We start from the raw sequence: 19,491 nt of genomic DNA on the forward strand, positions 1-19,491 counted from the left end.
ACAGATGTCAAATGTTTACCACGGTCTAATTAACCTCCTGAGCCATTGAACGGACATGCAGACCCAGCAGTGACAGCGCTTCAAGTAGAGTCTTGATTAAGTGGGTGTTCAAAATATCCTGAATTGGTTTTAAACAGAATTATAACTGGAAACTACACAAAAAAACCACTCCTCACTCCCCTCCACCCTCGCTCACTTCACTCCACCCCAACCTCCACCCCACCTCAACCCTCACCCACCCCAACCTTTTGTTCGATGGTGTACTCATTAGTGGCACCAATCAAAATGAAGATTCAGGATTAAACTTTGGTTACTTGAGCCGAGAGCTGTCACTTTATGGGCTCAAGGAAACCTATGTTACAAGCAGAGTGGGTCTATCACTTGTTGTCCAAGTTGAAACATTTTGAGGCGAAAAGAGAGCTATTGCCTTAATCACAAGTGAAAACCTGAACTATGTGGGAAGCCCTGGACAGGACTCCGGCCTATGACTTGGGGTATCACTACCTCCTGGAGATGGCTTTCTGAACAATGAGGGTCGCTCTCCACCGTGGATGGGGGACACTTATGGACAGGTGTCTGCCAACTTCCCCCCTGGACCAAGTGTGTGACTCCCAGTGTGAGCACCTCAGCTGGACGGTGTAGACCTGCTGCCTACATGGCCCCCCGTCAGTCCCCAGGGAGCCCCCACGTGGAGCCAGCTGGACCATCAGCAAGCGGGTCTGCACCCTGTCCTCACGAGCCAGCACCCGGCAGCTCTGCCTGGTCAGCTGCCCACACTCTGAGCCTGGCAGCCACTGGTGCTTCTCATTTGCACCGACACTGCTCTCTCCTGTGTTCACCCCTAGGGCTCTCCTCTGTGGACTCCAGGAGTCGTAAGCACCTGCCAGGCCGTTCTGAGTGTGGTTTGGGGCTCCAGGCTCAGCCTCATCACCAGACTCAAGATCCCACCAGTGTCATGTGGCATGTCTTTCTCTGTCCCTCTCTCAGGCCCCCACGTTGGAAACCCACCACCCACTCACATTGCAGCAGCCACACTCACCCACCTGCTTGTGCCTGGGACCTTGTGCTTTGTGGTCACTTTCTTGGGGCTGGGGAGGCAAAAAGCACTACTGAACACTCCAAGTACACTCATCACAGATTTCTCCTTAAACTGTCTGCTTTGCTGTTCTTATCATGCATAAAGGTATTTTGGAGGGGTGGGGGTGCTAATTTTGCTTAACTGTGCCGCCGCTTCCCTCTGCCTTCCTGCATCCCAGTGTCACCTCATGAGCTATCCCTGTAGAGCTTTCCCTGCCAGAACTTCTGCAAACTTAGAGCCTGCACTCCACCTTCTTTCTGAAAACCAAAGGTGCTTCAGCCCAGGCCCAGCACAGATTCCCGACAACCTCAGCCCAGGGTCAGCAGTCAACATATGTCCCACCAAAGCTGAAGATTAAGTCTAAATCACGAGGTCCTTTAGGAAAGCATGGAATCAGGGGTAATTTAAAAGCATATCTGTGGTTTTCCAGTAACACCAGAAATTGTGGGCTTCGTACCTTAATGGTTAATATCAAATTAGGACCTGGAATCAGCCGCCTTCAAGGCACTGTCAGGCAGAGGAGCACTGCCAGGCTGAGAAGCACTTTCCTGGGACTCCTGCACTCCCGTTTGAAGAGCCCACATCAGACTGACCCCGACTTTGCTCACAGCTGTGTCGGGGGTCCCCACTCAGGATGGTTTGGAAAGATGTTAGTTAACACTTAAAACTAGTAGTGCAAACATAAACTGTCACACTCCCACTTAAACTTTGTATCTGATGCTCTTGTCTGTGGAGGAATGTAATCTGAAAGTGTAAAAAAAAACCAAAAACACAAACTTGTAATTGGTGATTTAGGTGAAGTCTGCTGTCATATCTACAGTTTAGAGAAATTAGTTCCAATCGTCCGTCAAGAGTGTCACTTGGAATTAGCTGTTTCTCCGTGGGAAACATGTGAATGGTGTGGGGAGGCCAGGTGTGCTGGCTGAAGCCAGGATACCAGGCAGACACCGGCCAAGCGGCTGGGCTCAAACAAAAGGAAACTTAATCTGCTTTTGAAGTTGTTCTGGTTTGGCTCAGTTTAACAGTGAGGTGAACGAAAAAGGACGACAAAAACTTGGAGGGGTGAAAATAAGTTTTCATCTTCATGCATGAGAAGCACACATCTAACTGAGCTGAAAAATTTCAGGAGCACTTTTCTCTCCTGCCAAAGGGTTTTCTAGATGCATTAAGCGGGAAAGAAAGGCTGTTACCCATGTTTCTCCGAAAGAACTGTAAGTATGGATGCAGAGACAACAGATGCGCCTTGGCCGAGCAGCCCAAGCTCGCCCACAAGCCTCCTTGCTCACTCACACTCTGCCTGTACTGCATCTGAATGGAGGAACCAGGGTAGGAAAGCTAAGTTTGTTGTCATTAAAACTACAGGAGATATTTTTTTTAGGTTGACACGATCTTTTCTGGTTTAGCCGTGGTTTAGAATAAACAAAACTCTTACTTCCAGCTGAAAGCATATTTCAGCATGGGGACACCAGTCTGTGCTGATGGTGGTTAACATCAGTTTTACACACTTTTTATCGGGCACCTTCAAAGAACTGAAAGAACTAAAGAACTGAGTTCACCCAAACTGCCTTAAAAACCAATATTTCATTGTCAGTTTGCATTTTGTATTAAAAGATAAAAAGCTTTGAAGTCCTTTCAAGATGAAATACACTGTTACCCTTGTGGACTAATTGGTGAGTTAGATTCACAGTAATGTTCCATTGACAAACAAAGAAAGCAGATAAGCAGAAATGTGGGGGCTTTGTGCTGTGCCACCGCTGATAGAGAACTGGTTGACGTTTACATGTGGTGTCCCCCAGCCCTGGCCTCAGCCCAGAGACACAGCCCACCCTGGCTAGCCTCTTCATCCTCTGCACCTCCACACCTGCCCCTTGCTTCCTTTACTTCTTTGGTAGGCCCATTTCCCCTTCACCCTGAGGGCAGGGCCGTGTGTGTTGACCGACCACTGCAGGATCAGCAGGTGAGCAGTAAGGTGGGGTCACTCCCTGGTCACTGCTGGCACAGTGGGCTCCTGAGCCCTGGGAAAGCCTTGATCCGGGACCTTGTGTTTGTAGCTGCTTCTGTCCTGGGTAAAGACCAAGTGAACATGAGCAAGGGCTTCCTGTGTGTATCCATCATTACCTAAAGGTAATGCTGCATGGAAAGCTCCTCCCAGGACTTTTACAGCTCCTGGGTTTTGAGCTCCTTGATGAGGCTATGAAATGCAAGAAAGGATAACTGAGGACTCTGCTTTTAGACGTTTTGCATGCACTTGACCATGAGGAGAAATCAACAAGCCCCCAGAGACAGAGGCAGTGGGTGGCCATCCTCTCAACCTCAGGCTCAGACCACTAACTGCCCAGCCTCCAAGCACAGAGTGAAATAAGGAGGGATTCCATGTCACCGTCAGTCATTTGGAATTTGTGTTGGGTCAGAGAATGGTGGTGTTAACACAGCACTTGCTCCTCCATGTCTTCACCCAGAAGGTAGCTGGGGCCCATGGGACTTGGCTCAGGAGGCAGAGTGGGGCTGCCTTGTCCTCTGTTCTCATGCCCCTCGCAGCCTTGCAGGGGTTCCTTCCCGGAGGTGGGGTCAGCAGGCTTGCAGTGAAGGGCCAGACAGAAAGCAGCTGAGGCTTTGAGGGACCGTTGGGTCTGGGTCCTAACTCCTCGCCTCTGGCTGTGTCACAGCAGTGACCGTGGGCAATACACAGAATGAGGGTTGCTGCATTCCAATGAACTTTACTTATGGCCACTAAATTTGAATTTCAGATAATTTTCACATGTCACTGACTAGTGTTTTTTTCCCCAAGCACTGGTTCCATGGTTTGCCAGCCCCTGAGCATCAGGTAGAGAGCTGGAGGTCACCAGGGTGCCCCCCACACCCCTGGTGACGTCCTGGGTACCCCATCTGCTGGGTGGAGGCTGAGAGGCAGCCTCTGCAGAGAGCACCCAGAGGAAGAGTCTGAGTGCATCTGGTGGAGGGCGACTCACCAGAAGATAAAACAAGCCAATTCTGTGAAGTCGGGCTGACTCAGGGGTAAGAGGGGGGCCACCGTCATGCCTGCAAAATTGATGCGGCCTCCTAGGCCTAGCCTGCAGCAGAAGAAGGTGTGCAGGAAGAGAGGCAGGCAGTCCAGGTGTGCAGCTCCTGTGGGAGAGTGGCCAGCAGGAAATGGCCCCCACCTGCCCACTCGGCTTCCCCACCTCTGAGGGAAGGCGCTCTGATGTTCTGTCCGGGGAGGACTGGTTTTAGAAATGCTTGAGAAGTTATGTTTATTTGATTTTGTTGTCTAACCTAAGGTTGCTTCTGTTTGTGATTTGTTTAATGCCAAGCCTGGATAGGAAAGCAGGCCCCTTAAAACATGATTAAAATGGGGACATGAGATCCTGCTTGAACAGAAAAGGGAATCGTGTTGATAAAAGGCCTGTGGCTTTGGAGCTGAGGGCTGCAGGGCGTGTTGGCGGGGAGGGTGCAGGTCTGCTGCTCGTCCCTGGAAGAGAGCCTCTGGTGGGCCGTCTCAGATGCCCACTTGGCACCTGCGTGGCCAGGCCCCCTCCTGAGGCCCAGCCCTCCGTCCTTGCAGCCACTCTGTGTAACCGCTGAGGGAACGGAGGTGAGACCACGCGAGTGCCGGGCCTCGCCTCTTCCTCACACCTCGGTCCCCCGGACACACGCCAGGGACCTGCGGGGCTCGATGGGCAGGTGGGGGGGGGTCCCGAGTCCTTCCCGCAGAGCAGCCTCTGCCCACCACACTGCCAGCCAGCTAGTCTCAGCGAGTCCCTAAACCTCGCGCTGGTCTGGAGTCTGGGTGGGCCTGAGGAGCGAGGATCAGTTTTAAGGCGAAGTAGGTGGGGTGTAAGCCTTCCTTGCTCAGGGTGGACTCGGGGGTGGACTGGGGCATCTGATGCAGGAGGAGAGTAAAGGAAGTGCAGCCTCTATCTGCTCGGCCCCAGAGAAGCGGCGTACCAGCTCCCCGCTGGCAGAGTGTCCAGCGCTGGTGGATTTCCAGTGATTACACGCCAGCTTTAGAATTATCAGTCAGAGATAGCGTGATGCAGCCTCAGTAAGTCATGTGTAAATTCAGAGAAGACATTTTCAGGGTTTATTTGGAATCATTATTTTCTGGATTCACCTGCAAGGCCTGTTACAGAAAGTACAGCCCTGAAGCTTGAACCCTGAACTAGCTCCTTTGTTTTGGCATCCTCCTAATTTGGCCCCGAAAACCGAAAAGTGTTGGTACCATGAAAAAACAAAGTCTGTGGATGAAGAAACTCTGTGTGGAAATGTTTCTGGAACACTGTCAGTCCCCCCACCCCTGGAAATACAAACACCTAGAGCCACCAAGCCAACAGGGAGGCTGGAGCCCCGGGTTCTGCTCCCACCCCTCCCCCCAGGCTAAGTCCACCAGAAAGCTCCAGCTCAGGATGCACCCACGTGTCTGCACACAGCTGGTCCTGCAGGTGCACTTATCAGGAGGGCACCTCAGTGTGGGTGTGGCTACCCTCGTGGGAGGGGTCCCAGATGCTGCAGGCACCAATGCCCTGGCTCCCAGAGGGCATCACATCAGCTTCATCTGGGATCTGGGGTGCTGCCCAGCTCGCGGCAGAGGGAGGGGTTCGAGGCGGAGCATGGGTCTGCTTGCAGAGCTTCTGCTCAAACCGTGTGTGCGCTGCCACCACATTTCCTTGCCAGGAGCCACTCCTGATGCCAGTGGGTGGGGGCGTGCCATCCTCCCAGGGAGGCAGGGATCCGTGGATAACTGTCCCCACAGAGGGTGTGCAGTTTCTGCCGGCTCCGTGCCCATGTGGAAGGCAGGTCCTCTCTGTCCAGCACCCTGCAGGACTGGTGTTCCTCAGAAGGGTCTTCCACGTAAATTCAGCTCCTTTAGAGCCTGAGCGTCTTGGTCATAAGATTTGGTTAGGCATTTCCCTGCCTCCCTCTTCTAAAGATGCTGTAGGTGTAACTCAACTCCGTGAACGGTCCGGGCGACCACATGGTGCACTGGCTGGGAGCAGACCCTGGTTTTGGAGACATGGGCCCAGAGGACAGCTAAGCGCTAAGTGAGAGTCTGAGCTTACAAGAGAGCTCTCCTGGGTTAGGGAGGCTGAGAAGTGTCTGTGGAGGGTGTGCAGTGAGCCACTACAGCCTGGGGTCAGTGCCGGGAGCACTGGCCAGAGAGAGAAGACCTCAGCCCAGGAAAGGCCCAAAACTGGAGGCTGGACTGGGTGGTCCAGCTCCTGCCTCCTCAGCCCAGGACAAGCAGGCCACACCAATGTGTATCTTGCCCCTGGGCCCTCCATTCAGAGGCAGCTGCAGCAAGACCATCCTAAACCTCCAGTCCCCTGTAGAACGGACGCCTCCCACCCTTGGGGCCCTTCACACAGGGACGTCACTAGAGCGGCTCCTCTGTGCATCTCGGACGCGGGGACCTGCCGGCATCTAAGACTGGCAGGTGACAGAGGCTGCCAAGGCTGCTTCCAGAGTCTGGCGGTATTTCTGCTCCTTGTTATGAAGCCCCTGCCCTGATTCATAGTTCACTGAATCCTTAGAAACCAACTCCTGGGCATCTGCTCAGAGGAGCCAGAATTTCCCTGGAGACAGCTGCCTTCTGCATCTGTCTGGACACCTGCAATGTGTTTAATTAAAGACCACATCTCTGTTAGGCCTGCTGCTTCCTCCACAGGCCGGTAACCTTAGCAGTGTTGCCATGGCTCACTGACAGCTGTGGCAGGTCTAGTCCAGGAAGGAAGTCACAGATGCAGGAGTCCTGATCAACATCTGCACAAGACCCGTGCTGTTAGTATCAGAAAGGAGAGCAACGAGCTCAGACAACAGGCTCCTTCAGAGGCTCTACTCGCTGCTATGAAATTTACGGACCCTTAGTTTGAATATGGAAGAGCTGGGAATAGCCTAGTCTGCTTCCTTTCCTGAGAAGAACACCGGCGGGGCCCCGTCCAGCACTTGTATTTTCAGATGAAGGTCCTGGTCCTTAGATTGAAATTTTGCTTTTGAGATTTTAAAAACACCTTAGGCTTAAATACAAAGTTGTTTTTTAACATTTGCATGTCTATTTATTTTAACACTTTTTTGTTTTTAGTCTGATAGAAAAAATTGTATGCAGTGTTTAATATCATAATTTAATAACTATGTAGTATTTAATAATGTAGTATTTCATTACACACTGCACTTTTAAAAGTTTCGAGTTAGACAGTATTTTCTCATGACTGTCTCTGCCGTCTCCCTGCGTTTCTGGAGTTCTGTCCAATGGCTCCTCCCACTGCAGAGTGGCCGAGAGCAGCTCTCGATGAAAAACAAGGCTGCAGAAGTGAGAGGTAGAGTCCAGGGAGGTGCACGGCAGGAGTGAGGTAAGTGTGGGCGTGCTGAGTGTGTTTGTGTACATGCCTGTGCTTCATGCTCATATGTGTACACATGTGTGTGCATGTGCATGTGTGCAGGGAGGTGAAGGTGCAGGGCACTGTTTTGTGTGTGTACATATATGTATGTGTGTGTGCATGTGGGGAGACCGAGGCACAGGGTGCAGTCCGGTCCCCTTGTCCTCCCCTTGGGTTTGCTCAGTGTGCACTGTGGATGGCAGGCTGGAATGTGCGGCTTTCTGGGGCCTGCCCGCCAGGACGTGCTCTCAGGCTGTAGAAGTTAAACACAATGGGCTGATTATCAGTCTGTAAGCCAACTCCAGCTCTGCCTTCTCTTGCTGCTGGAGGAGGGGTGTGCCCAGTGGGACAGCCCCTCGTGCCCCCAGGGCACTTCCTCCCAGGACCTAGCTCACACCGACACCTGCTTAGCCCACTGGGCTCTGCCGGACTTGCTGTTCTCAACTGATTGCCCCCATCCCAGGCACCCAGGCACCCAGTCCCTGGCCCCATCCTGTCCTCCTTGTGGGTTCCTGGACAGCCTCTGGCCATTGCGGGGGATTGAGGGGGCCCTGCAGGAAGGCAGAAGGAATCCCTGGAATGCTTCTTGCCCACATCTGCACTCTGCTTCCATGGTGAGGCCGGCCTGGACCCCAGGCACTGCTATCTGCTGTGCTCCCACCTGCCCTTCCTGCCTGGGGTCTGGCCTTGTTCCCTGGGGTCAGTTTTGAGGGTCCTCTCCACCTCAGATTGTGAGTCAGTGAAAGGCAGGGTCACCTTGAGCAGGGGTTTCTGGGAATGTTGGTGTGGACGGGGGTAGGGAACTAGGCCAGGCGTGGGCATCCTGAGGCTTCAAGCCGGACATGCCTGGTGTGGGAGGGGGCTCTGGCCAGATCACAGGGGTGTCTGTCATGGCTCACCTGGATGCCCCGCAACTTAGTATTCCAGGTGGGGCTGCAGCATGAGACCCAGGTTCCAGGTGGGCCAGGTTTTCTGGGCTTCAGAGAGGACAGGTGTCAGAGGAAAGGCAGAAAGCTGTGCTCTTTCTGCAGTCACCACCCTGGGCTCAGTTACAACTGAGAGGTTTAAAAGGCAACTGTTGAATGGGCTGTGGGGTTGGGAGAGAAGGGGTCTCAGTGACATAGGGCTCCCTGGAGCCCCCTGCCCAGCTGCTGGCACCCAGAGTCTCCCGGAGGCTTCTTGTGCCAGTTTTGGTAGAACAGGGCCAGGAAGCTGTGTGTCAGGGAGCTCGACGTTTGTGGACAAAGCTCTCATCAAGGCCCAAGGTCTCTAAACCCTGTCAGAGAGATTAGGGTGCGTGATTAGGACGCTCTTGGTGATCCCGAACTCTGACCTCTCCCTCCCCGTGCAACTTTGGGCCAAAGGAAGCTCCACCCTTTAGAAGCATCTTCAGCCTCCCCTGCTGGGGTGGGGCAGGGAATCCCTAACGAAGCAGCCTACCAGTGGAGAGCAGGGCCGGTACAGACAGATTGGTTGTAGACAGGCTAGCACGCCAGCCCAGCTGGGAGACTAAGCTTTCCAGACAAGTTTTCTTTGACTCAGAGGTGGCTTCCTGGTCTCCACACACAGGAAACAGAGCCGGCCATCAGTCCCCTTGGGCAGGACACCACGACCATCGCTGGGTGCTTTCAGGAAGAGGCCTCTCTTAAGAGCACCTGAGTGGCTGGAACCAGGTCGGCTGCCCAGAGCAAGTCTCCTGGGGAGTGTGGGTTTCACCCCCACAGGGCTGAGAAAGTGGCTATTGATGGAAAGTGGGCCAGAGCGAGGCCCATTGTGGATGCCCCTCCATGCCTGGGGCCCCTGCTCAGGGGAACTGCAGGAAGGGCTCCAGTGCCCCATGGCGGGTGCCTGCTGCCCCCACATCCTGATTTTTGTGTATAAAATCTGGCCAGAGGCAAAGGCCACAGTGGTGAATTAAACAGTTACCTTGACCTTGTGGGATGGAAGTGCCTAGCTGACGGACCCCCCTCAGATGGTCCCATCCTAGGCTGTCGCCACCAGGGGTATCATGGGGCTGATCAGGGGGCTGCAGGCGGGGCCTTGATGACCACGGCCCCCACCCCACCCACCACTCAGGCCTTGCCGTGTTCTGCTTGCTTTTTGCACCCCAACGTCCGCTCCCTGTGGATTCTCAGGACGAGGTGACTGGCTGGGTCCAGAGAAGCCCCCGCCTAGCTGATGGTTGTGGACAGGACTGTGCCACACAGCTGCCTGGTTCTCCCCTCACCCCATCTGAGACCCCACCCTGTGTCCTAGACACCCCTACTGTCCCTGGGTGCAGTGACCCAGGTATCAAGGGCCCGCCACAAGACTGAGCATCTGGGCTTCTTGGTCACCTGGGGTGGTCACAGGGCAGGCATCCCGAGGTGGCTGTGCTGCTGCCTCTGACATTCTTGCACTTTCTGTCCCCATGGGGACATCGCACCCTGACTGTCCAGCAGTCTGTCGTCTTGGTGCCTTCCCTGGGGCCCTCAGTGAGCTCCTGCAGACCCTCTCCCAATGTGTGGGTCACCCTGCCTGTGGCTGCTGGCGACCAATGGCTCTGTCCTGGGCCCACACCTTTCACTCCCTCTCTGAGACGCTGCACTTGAATTAAAATGAGAGCCCTGAGGGGCAGTCTGGTAGGCTGGGCTCGGCCACGTCTTTCCAGCCAGCCAGGCAGGCCCTAAATGGGTGCCCCATTCAGCTGGCATCGTTTACGTCCTCACACACCTGCAGAGAGAAAACATCCCTTTCCTGTGACATTTAGCTGGTTCTTGCCTCCGGAGGAGAAGCAGTTGTTTCCAGCATGTGTCCTTCCTGCATCTCTACGACAGGCCCCCCACGAGGCTCCCAGCCCCTGTCGTCTCATCGCCAGCACTTGCAAGGTCTAGAGGGTCATGGGGAGGGCCTGTGCACTGAGACCTCGTCCTCTCCCCCAGGCCCTGCGCTGGGAGGAGCCTGCTGAGTCGGGGGCACTGCTGTGACGAGAAACGATAATCGCTCTCGTGTCAGTAAAATTTTACTAAAGTTCACGGGGTAAATACATCCATCATTGAAGAGCGAAGCTTTCAAATGTTTTCCCAGGCATAAATTTCCTGTTGTTAAAATGCAAAGGCAGCTCTGCTGTTGGCCAAATGACGGGAATTCCCAGTGCAGCGGAAGGGAAGTCACATGCTTTTACACCAGCTCTGGGTGAGCTGTCCCACTAACTGTGTCACACTGGTCACAGCCTAAGCCACGGTGAGGTTTATGGTCCAGTAAACAGGCGCAATCCTGAGTCCTGAAGCCGACTTGTGTTCGTGTGAGTGCGTTTGCTTCAAATTGGAACCCTGAGTTACCTCCGGAGAAGTCAGCCCTTTCCTTTCTACCAAGTCACTGGCATCTCTCACTTGGGATATTTTGACAGTTTGCTAGGTTTTGGTGGATGAGTGAGTTACAGCTAACAGAGAGCGGAAGCAGGTGGAAACAGAAGTGCTCGGTGGACATTCTCCCACCCTGTGTCCATGCCCTCCTCATCCTCTGCACCCGAACAATTTTAAGATTTGCCCACACATACTTCTCCTGGGTCAGTACTTATGTACATGCACACATGCACACACACACTCGGCCAAGCAAACATCAGGGAGCTGATGCTAAACAGGAAATATTCCACGTGATGGAAACTTACCCTTGAAGATACTCAAACAACATTCTCTTTTTAAGCATTCTTATGGAAATCTTTCTGAAACATACTGTATACTTTCCTGTTTTCTTAAGTGGAATCGAATATATTCCAGGTAACTTGGTTTTGCTGTGATGTGGTAGTTTTTGCCTCTCTGCCCGCGGGCTCCTGTATGTCTGCTGCTTCCTCATACAATTTGTATGTCCTAAGCACACTAAGTTGTCTGAGTCGTGTGCAGGTGGAAACGGTTTCCTGTACCCATGGCTCCAGCCTGGGGCCGCCCTTCATGCTTCGAGTGGTTTGTATCTGTTCTGGGGTGCAGACCCTAGACGTCTGCTCTGGTCAGGTACCTGGCTTATCCACCAGAACCCCCTCCCAGGGCAGGAAGGGCACCATCCTCAGAGTGACTGGGGGCTCTGTCAGTGTCCTGAGCGCAGCCTCATGTTGCCAGCTCTCCCTGGACAAGAAGTGCCCAGAGAGCAGTGTCAGCAGGAGGGGCTGTGCACGCAGGGGAGGCTGGAGAAGTCGCTCCCTTGGCTTTCCCAGGGATTCCTCGACTTACATGCCCAGAAGTAGCCTCACAGCCGGCAGGCAGCTCCCCTTGGCAGCTCTTGCCCAGCCAGGCTCTGAGTAGGGATGGCCACACACTGCGTGGGGGCTGAGTGTGGGCCCTGACTCAGGCACGGCGGGAACCAAAGGGCAGAAAAAGGCCATGGAGGCCGCCATTGCCCCATAGGTGACCAGGGCTGTGGGATCTCGGTGAGTGGCAGTCCCTCCTCCTCACACTGGGCAGTTTTCAGAAGGTGAGCCGGTGAGACAGAGGCTGGAAGGCTGCTGACCACAGCTAACCTAGAAGCAGACCGGCCCCGTGGGTCTGGGAGAGGAATTGGCCTGGGTTTGGGAAGCTGAGTGGCAGGAAGATATCTCTCCCCAGGAGGGCCCAACATTTGCATTTCAGTTCAAGGGAGGTCCTTCAAGACTGTCCCCAGGATCACATCCCACTTCTTCCTGCCAGTCTCTGTCTCAAGTAAGCATTTGCTTCCAAGGAGGGTGGGTCCTGCCCCTGCTCGGAACCAGCTCTGTTCAGTCCCTGCACTGACGTTTGGTCCTAAATCAGGTGTGATGTGGGCCCTTGGAAGTCAGAGCACATGGGCACTTTTGGGATGCAATAGTGTTTAGAGTATTCCCATGGCCAGAGGAGTGGCCCTGCCTAGTGGGGAGGCAGCCGTGTGGAGAGGGAGCAGACAGGAGGCCTGTGGGAGGGACAGGAGGGAGTGGAGCCGGTCCCAGCAACTGGACTGATCCAGCAACGCATGGCTCCCCAGGTGCTGTGTGGCCTGGCCCACTGGCAGGACAGACGGCTTCTCTACTAGTCCTCATCCACTGCAAACCCAGAGGATTCCTATTTTATTTTCAATTTTCTTGAGATTAGCCATTCAGAAGAGTCTGCGACAGTAACCATTGTTCCTTTAAAAGTTGATTTTGCAATTTTAACCTCTTTGGCTTCTGTTATTTGTGGCCTTGTATGTCTTCTCCAAACGAATGAGCCTGGTGGTATCTCCTCAGGAAATGTTACATCTAAAAATAGAATTAACATTTTTTAAACTAAAAAGCATTCTGTCTCTACATAGAAGCATGTTGCACCAAACATTTAAAGAGGGATTCAGACACCAATGATACTGTTTTCCAAATGGCTGCATGAGCACAATCCTGTGGTTTTGAGGAAGGCTGCCATAATGGTTTCTGTTTAACTTTTTAAAAATCATCAATATAAGTAAAATGTTTCCTGGGATGAAGTTTTCTGACTATAAAATGGGACATGGACCAGCTCTGACCTCCCCCAGGGCCCCGATTCCCTGCGCAGACTAGGAGTGCCGGGGAGAGGGACCAGGGAAGGGAAGGCCCCCAAGAAAGTGCACAGGCTCCCAGAAGAGCCTAAAACGCAACATTTAAGATGCATATTTCAGAATTTGATGGGATGGAACTTAAGTCAAACCTAAACTCACTTGTGCCTTGTGTAATAAGGGACAGTCGTCACTCACAGGTGTTAGATAGGGTTCCCCACTTAGGGACAGGTGTCAGGTGTACCTGTCACGATGTGCTTCTGCTCTGTGATGACGTGAGGACCAACAGCAGGAGCCCTGCTCTGTGCTGGGGGTTCGCCAATACCTTCTTCATTTCACAAAGATGATTCACCTTCCCGGACTTGAGACAGGCGCCTTCAGAGCGGACACTTAAGTGCCAGCCTGGGAGAGTGTCCAGTGCACCTGTTCCTAACTTCCGGAACCTCTCTTTCCTTTCAGGACCTGGAATCCCTTGACACCTGTATTCAGAACACACTCTCTGCCCTCTACCCACCTTTTGAGGCCACGGCAGCCACGGTGCTCTGGCAGCTGTTTAGTGTGGCCGAGAAGCTCTACGGTGGGGACGGGCTGCGCTGCCTCACGGACTTCCTCGTCCCAGCCAAGAGGGCTCTACAACACCTGCAGCAGGAAGCCTGTGTAAGTACCTCCCTTGGGGGTGGAACCCATGAGCCCCTCCCTCAGGGGAGTGGAACCCGTGAGCCCCTCCCTCGGGGGGTGGAACCCGTGAGCCCCTCCCTCGGGGGAGTGGAACCTGTGAGCCCCTCCCTCGGGGGGGTGGAGCCCGTGAGCCCCTCCCTTGGGGTGGAACCCGTGAGCCCCTCCCTCGGGGGAGTGGAACCTGTGAGCCCCTCCCTCGGGGGGTGGAGCCCGTGAGACCCTCCCTTGGGGTGGAGCCCGGGACCCCTCCCTCGGGTAATACAGCCTATGTGAGATCCTCCAGCGGGGAACCCCTTACATTTTTGACTAGTTTAGAGACAGGCAGTGCTTTATCTGGTACTTGGAGAGCATTTAATCTGAACAGTATGAATTTTAGATCCAAGGAAATATGCTGGTGAAGGGGCAAAGGAGAGTGTGCTTCTGTGCGTTTCAAATTAATCCAGGAATTAAGCAGATGTCATTCAAATGGGCGTTTGTCGTTTCCTTTCAGAAAGAAAGCGGGAGATTATTAAAAAATAAAAATAAATTGTCATCTCAGCCATTTTTTTTTTTTTGTAGCGTTTAAACACGCGACTGGGGAAACCGCCCCATTTCCTCTATTTCGTGGAGTCCACTAGGCACTGGCTCCACCCTCTCCTGGGTTCAAATAACGGTGAAATAGGCGCAGGTCCAGAAACAAGGCTCTTCAGCCTCCAGTGGGTGGGGGCCCGCTGTCGGCAGACCCCTCCGGTTCTCCCAGGCAGCTCCCGTCTAATGGCTGAAGGAGGGAACTGAGTCCCGGCCTGAGCAGTGGTGTCAGGGGTGTTGGAGCAGCTCCAGTTCCTTCACACAGACCCCACTTAATAACTGTCCAATGCACTTAGTTTATTGGGGGATGTTTTTGAGGCAAGTTGAAACTAATGACGGCTAAGTTGTAGATGTGTTGTAGTAGGCTGCTGGAAAGATTCATGGCTAGATCTTAAAAAGTACGATCTTTATTCATCCCCAATATTCCACAGCATACGTGTTAATTTAGGAAATGGTTTCTTGATGTAAACCTGTGCTGCTAATCAGCTGGTACACCTGTTACTGTGACAGATACTGAGCGTGTCTCTTGATGACAAATTGGTCACGAATCATAAAAGACCCTCATCACCTTTGATCCTGTAATCCTAACCCCAGAAAATGATAATTTAAAGGAAGAAAAACTGTCATGAGAATGCTCCCTGCATTTTTTATTTACGGTGGAAATGCACAGAAGCACTGTCAGTTTCTGACAGTAGAGGCACCGCTACGTAGTCATCAGGATGGTAACTGAATAACAGAGAAACGCTTGCTGAGGGTGGCTGCCAACAAGAATACAGAACCTGTCTACATTATTATTGCTTTTAGAATAACTAACAATAGTAATAAATTGTGCATAAGGGCACAGAAAAGTTTAAAATCTCTTTAGATATATTAGGATGAGATTCTCTTTTTTTCATTTTCTCTATTATTGTAATAGTGTTTGTGCAGTAAGTCAGTGCTGGAATAGCGAAATTTGCGCGCACACACAAAAATACCGGAACTAAACCCAAACAGTAGCATGCAGTCCTGTTTCAGAACCTGTAGCTCCAGCTCTGACATGCCAGCGGAGTCCCACCTACCCCTGTTCTCTACCAGCCTGACACCCTCATGCCCCACGAAGACACTGGTTCATCCATTCCTTAAATCGAAACCTTTTCTAGAGCAAGTTCTTCTCAAAGAAGCGCTTAAGGACTCACCCCATAGTCAACAGCTTGGTTGCAAACTTCACTGACCCCTTCAAATAAGCAGAAAGGACCGCTGTTTTGGGTGGGAGCTTGCATGGTGTGGGGTGTCCTGCCCGATCAGTGCGCTCTCACCGTGGCCCCCACACCGTGATTCCAGAGGCAATGCTCTGCTTGGGGGCTGCCTGTAGGTGTCAGGAGCTTCCACCAAGGGCTGCAGGGGCAGATGAGACATCTCAGCCCTGCCCAGGGAGGGACGACTCCTGGGAGGGGCTCACCTCTCGCCCCTGGAGCGAGACTGTGCCAAGGGTGGCTCCTTCACTTGGCTCCCCTTCCCCAGCTATCCAGACCCCCAGGCCCCCAGGAAGAGCTGTCAGAATTAGTTTCTAGCTGCCCTGCTTTCAGTCCTGATGATTCCTTTGGGGTTTTGAGGTGCTGGGAGGCTCAGCCCCCTGCTGGACAGGTTCCGCGTCGGCTGCTAATGTCCCTCCCTCTTGTCCCAGGCCAGGCACACAGGCCTCCTCTTCCTGCATGAAGGCTGGCCACTGTGCGTCCACGAGAAGGTGGTGGTGCAGCTGGCGTCCCTCCGCGGAGTCAAGCTCAGGCCCGGGGACTTCTACCTGCAGATCACAGCGGTGGGGAGGCAGTCAGCCAGACTGGTCTTGAAATGCCTCTCCCGGCTTGGACGAGGCTCGGAGGAAGTTGCTGTACCTGAGGCCCTGTATGGCTGCGTCTTCACGGGAGAGTTTCTGGACCTGGTGAATGAGGAGCGGAACTGTGTCCCCTTGCAAAACTGTTTGCTGACCTCGGGCTCCGAGGTCTACCGCACCCCTTGGAGCAATATCACAGACCCTGTCTTTGTACCCACCACGGGAACTGGCCTGTCTAGCTGCCCCAGCCATCCCAGGCCTCAGCAGCTGCCACCCAGCAGCACCTCGGAGACCTCAGCCCCAGAACCAGCCGTGATAAGCTCCCCTCCTCAGGGGGGCACCCCTTCCAAACACACCGCGACCGTGCCCCACCATGGTGGGCTTCCCGGCAGAGACCAGCACCTCCACCTTCCTTCCTCCCGAAGAGCTGAGTGTGAAAGCCCCAGGAACCTGTCCAGGAGTTCTGACAGAGGCATCTCGGGTGTCAGCCCCTCAGAGCAGGGCCCCTGGGAGCCCCCTGAAAGCCTTGCAGGACCAGGAGGGAGGCTGGACCCCATGGACAAGAATGATGGCCCCCAGGACCTCACCTTCCATGCAGAGGGGGGCAGCCAAAGCTCCAGGAGGCAGCCACCTAGGGCGCCGTCCAGTGTGGAGGCCAGACGCTGGTTCAGGAAGTCCTACATGGAGGCGCTGCAGAACCCCATGCCCCTAGGATCCAGCTGTGAGGAGTCCACTGGGGACGAGGCCTGTGGTTCCCAGATCCAAGGCCACAGAGCCAGGGGAGCCAGGGCAGCGACCAGCCTGATCCAGAAAGAAACAACTGGCCACCGAGGAGACCCCCAGGGGATCCCGAGTCAAGAGAGTGTTTCTGGAGCTACAGGGAGAACCCTTCCCAGGAGGTCTCAGTCCTGGGACAAGTCCCTCAGAAGCTCCCGAGGAGACACCCAGCGGGCCTCCCACCACTCAGCCAGTGCCAGTCCTGGGGGCCTCCTGGGAGGACAAGCTGTGGGGACTAGACTCACAGGGTCCAGCCGTCCAGGCACAGCGGGGAGTCCCAGCTGCACCAGTTGCACCAGAGAGGAAGGTAAATGTCCGCCCATCCTCCCCCTGCCCTCCCCTCTCCTCCCCTCTCCCACCCCTCTCCTCCCCTCTCCCACCCTGTCCCTCCTCTCCCTGAAACTCCACTCACCCCGACTCCCCACCATACACCCTGCACAGCCTCTCTTCCTCCCTCCTCCTGCTCCCACCCTGTCACATTTGGTCACTTGATTGAGTAGAAGCCCGTCCGCGTACCAACTGTTGAGTTTCTGGATCTGGCGAATGGGGAGTAGAACTGTGTCCCCTTCCAAAACTGTCTGCATACTAACTGCTGAAAGCGTTTACATGTATGCGTTTCCTGGAGCCTCCACAACAAAGTACAGCAGACTGGTGGCTCAGGACAACAGAAGTTATTCCTTACAGTTCTGGAGCCAGAAATCCTAGACCAAGATGCCCCAGCACCTCGCTCCCTCCAGAGGCTCCAGGGGAGGGTCCTCTTCCAGCTGCTGGGGCCCCAGGCATCCCCTGGCCACACTCATTGCCCTTCTCTGTGTCTCTCTGTCTCAAACCTCCCTCTCGGTTCCCTTGTATGGACACCTATCATTGGATTTAGGGCCACCCTAAACTTCACTAATTCACTTCTGCAAAGCCCCTTTCCCAAACAAGGCCACATTTACACATTCTGGAGTGGACACCTCCTTTGGGGGTCACCATTCAGCCCACCACATTGCATTAGTACTCCTCCCAAATATATAAATCAGGTGTAATGTTCATTTTTAAATGGGACCAGGCCAGTGAGTTTGTGCTGCTTGAAGGTGTGTAACGTCACTGAGCTGTGCCTCTAAATTCTGGAATTGCTACCTTTCCTTACAGCTCTGGAGGGAGAAGGAGATGATATAACGGCGTGTTTGCAGGGTACAAAGAAAGAGAAAGAGAGAATGACAACGTATTTCTTAAGTCAAATATTTCTCTTTTTTTGTTCTTTTTAAATGTTTTTTAAAATTGAAGTATAGTCAGTTTACAATGTGTCAATTTCTGGTGTACACTATAATGTTTCAGGCATACATATACATACATATATTCGTTTTCATATTATTTTTCATTATAGGTTACTACAAGATATTGAATACACTTTCCTGTGCTATAAAATATTTCCCTTTTTTGAATAAAGAAATGTTCTGTGGAGAAAAAAACAATGCCTTTGGAAGCAGTGAAGGTGTGAAAGTTCCATTGAGTCCCAGGAACCTGATGCGTCAGCTCTTCTCTCTGTGGCTCCCTCACCTGTGAGACCCACACCTGGCTGCCCACCTGGCCCTACCTGGGCTCTGCGGAAACTGCCCCTGGGCTCTGGAGACCCAGAGAGTTTCTTGCAGCTGTGGAGGGCCTCTCACTTCCAAAATTAGGTTGTCTGCTCCGCTTGAAATCCTGACAGAATTCCAAAAGTGCAGAACACACACTGGACTTACTACAAAAATTTTTATAGCAAAATTATTTACTTAGGGTTAACACTTTTAAAATATATTCTATTGCCTCACTGCAATTCAATTAAAATTAAAATAAAAACTGGACAGCTACATGTAAAAGAATGAAATTGGAATGTTCTTTAACAGCACATACAAAAATAAGTTCAAAATGTATTAAAGACCTAAATGTAAGACCAGAAACCATAAAATTCCTAGAGGAAAACATAGAACACTCTCTGACATAAATCACAGCAATATTTTTGAAGATCTGTCTCCTAGAGAAATGGAAACAAAAGGAAAAATAAACAAAGGGGACCTAATTAAATTTAAAAGTTTTGTGCAGCAAAGGAAATCATAAACAAAACGAAAAGACAACTTACAGAATGAGAGAAAATATTTGCAAATGACACGACTGACAAAAGGCTAATTTCTAAAATATACAGCTTATGTAGTTCGATATCAAAAAAAAAAAACAAAAACCAAACAACCCAATCAAAAAGTGGGCAGAAGACCTAAATAGACATTTCTCCAACGAAGATATACAGATGGCCAACAGGCACATGAAAAGATGTTCAACATCGCTAAGTATTAGAGAAATGCAAATCAAAACTACAATAAGTTATCAACTCACACCTGTCAGAACGGCCACAATTAAAATGTCTACGAATGATAAATGCTGGAGAGGATGTGGAGAAAAAGGAACCCTCCTACACTGCTGGTGGGAATGTAAATTGGTACAGCCATTATGGAAAACAATATGGATATTTCTTCAAAACCTAAAAATAGACTCACCATGTGATCCAGCAATCCCAGTCCTCAGCATGTATTCGGAAGACACAAAAATCTAACACGAAAAGACACATGGACCCCAGTGTTCATACCGGCACCACTTACAATAGCCAAGACTTAGAAGCAACGTAATTGTCCACTGACAGATGACTGGATAAAGAAGATGTGGTATACACTACTAAGCCACTAAAACTGAAATAATGCCATTTG

The 19,491-nt window shown here is 52.4% G+C and overlaps 1 protein-coding gene across 7 annotated transcripts in view; it reads left to right on the plus strand.

The window, feature by feature from the left end:
• PLEKHG4B (pleckstrin homology and RhoGEF domain containing G4B) overlaps positions 1–19,491 on the plus strand; it is a 58,525-nt gene that overhangs the window by 7,170 nt on the left and 31,864 nt on the right. For all 7 annotated transcript variants that reach the window (XM_074355396.1, XM_074355401.1, XM_074355413.1 and 4 more), the window contains exons 2-3: positions 13,396–13,593; positions 15,845–17,075. In XM_074355396.1, the coding sequence (XP_074211497.1) occupies positions 13,396–13,593; positions 15,845–17,075 (1,429 nt within the window). The remainder of the gene's footprint in view (positions 1–13,395; positions 13,594–15,844; positions 17,076–19,491) is intronic.

The sequence above is a fragment of the Camelus bactrianus genome, chromosome 3, assembly GCF_048773025.1.
Source record: "Camelus bactrianus isolate YW-2024 breed Bactrian camel chromosome 3, ASM4877302v1, whole genome shotgun sequence".
Taxonomy (NCBI): Eukaryota; Metazoa; Chordata; class Mammalia; order Artiodactyla; family Camelidae; genus Camelus; species Camelus bactrianus.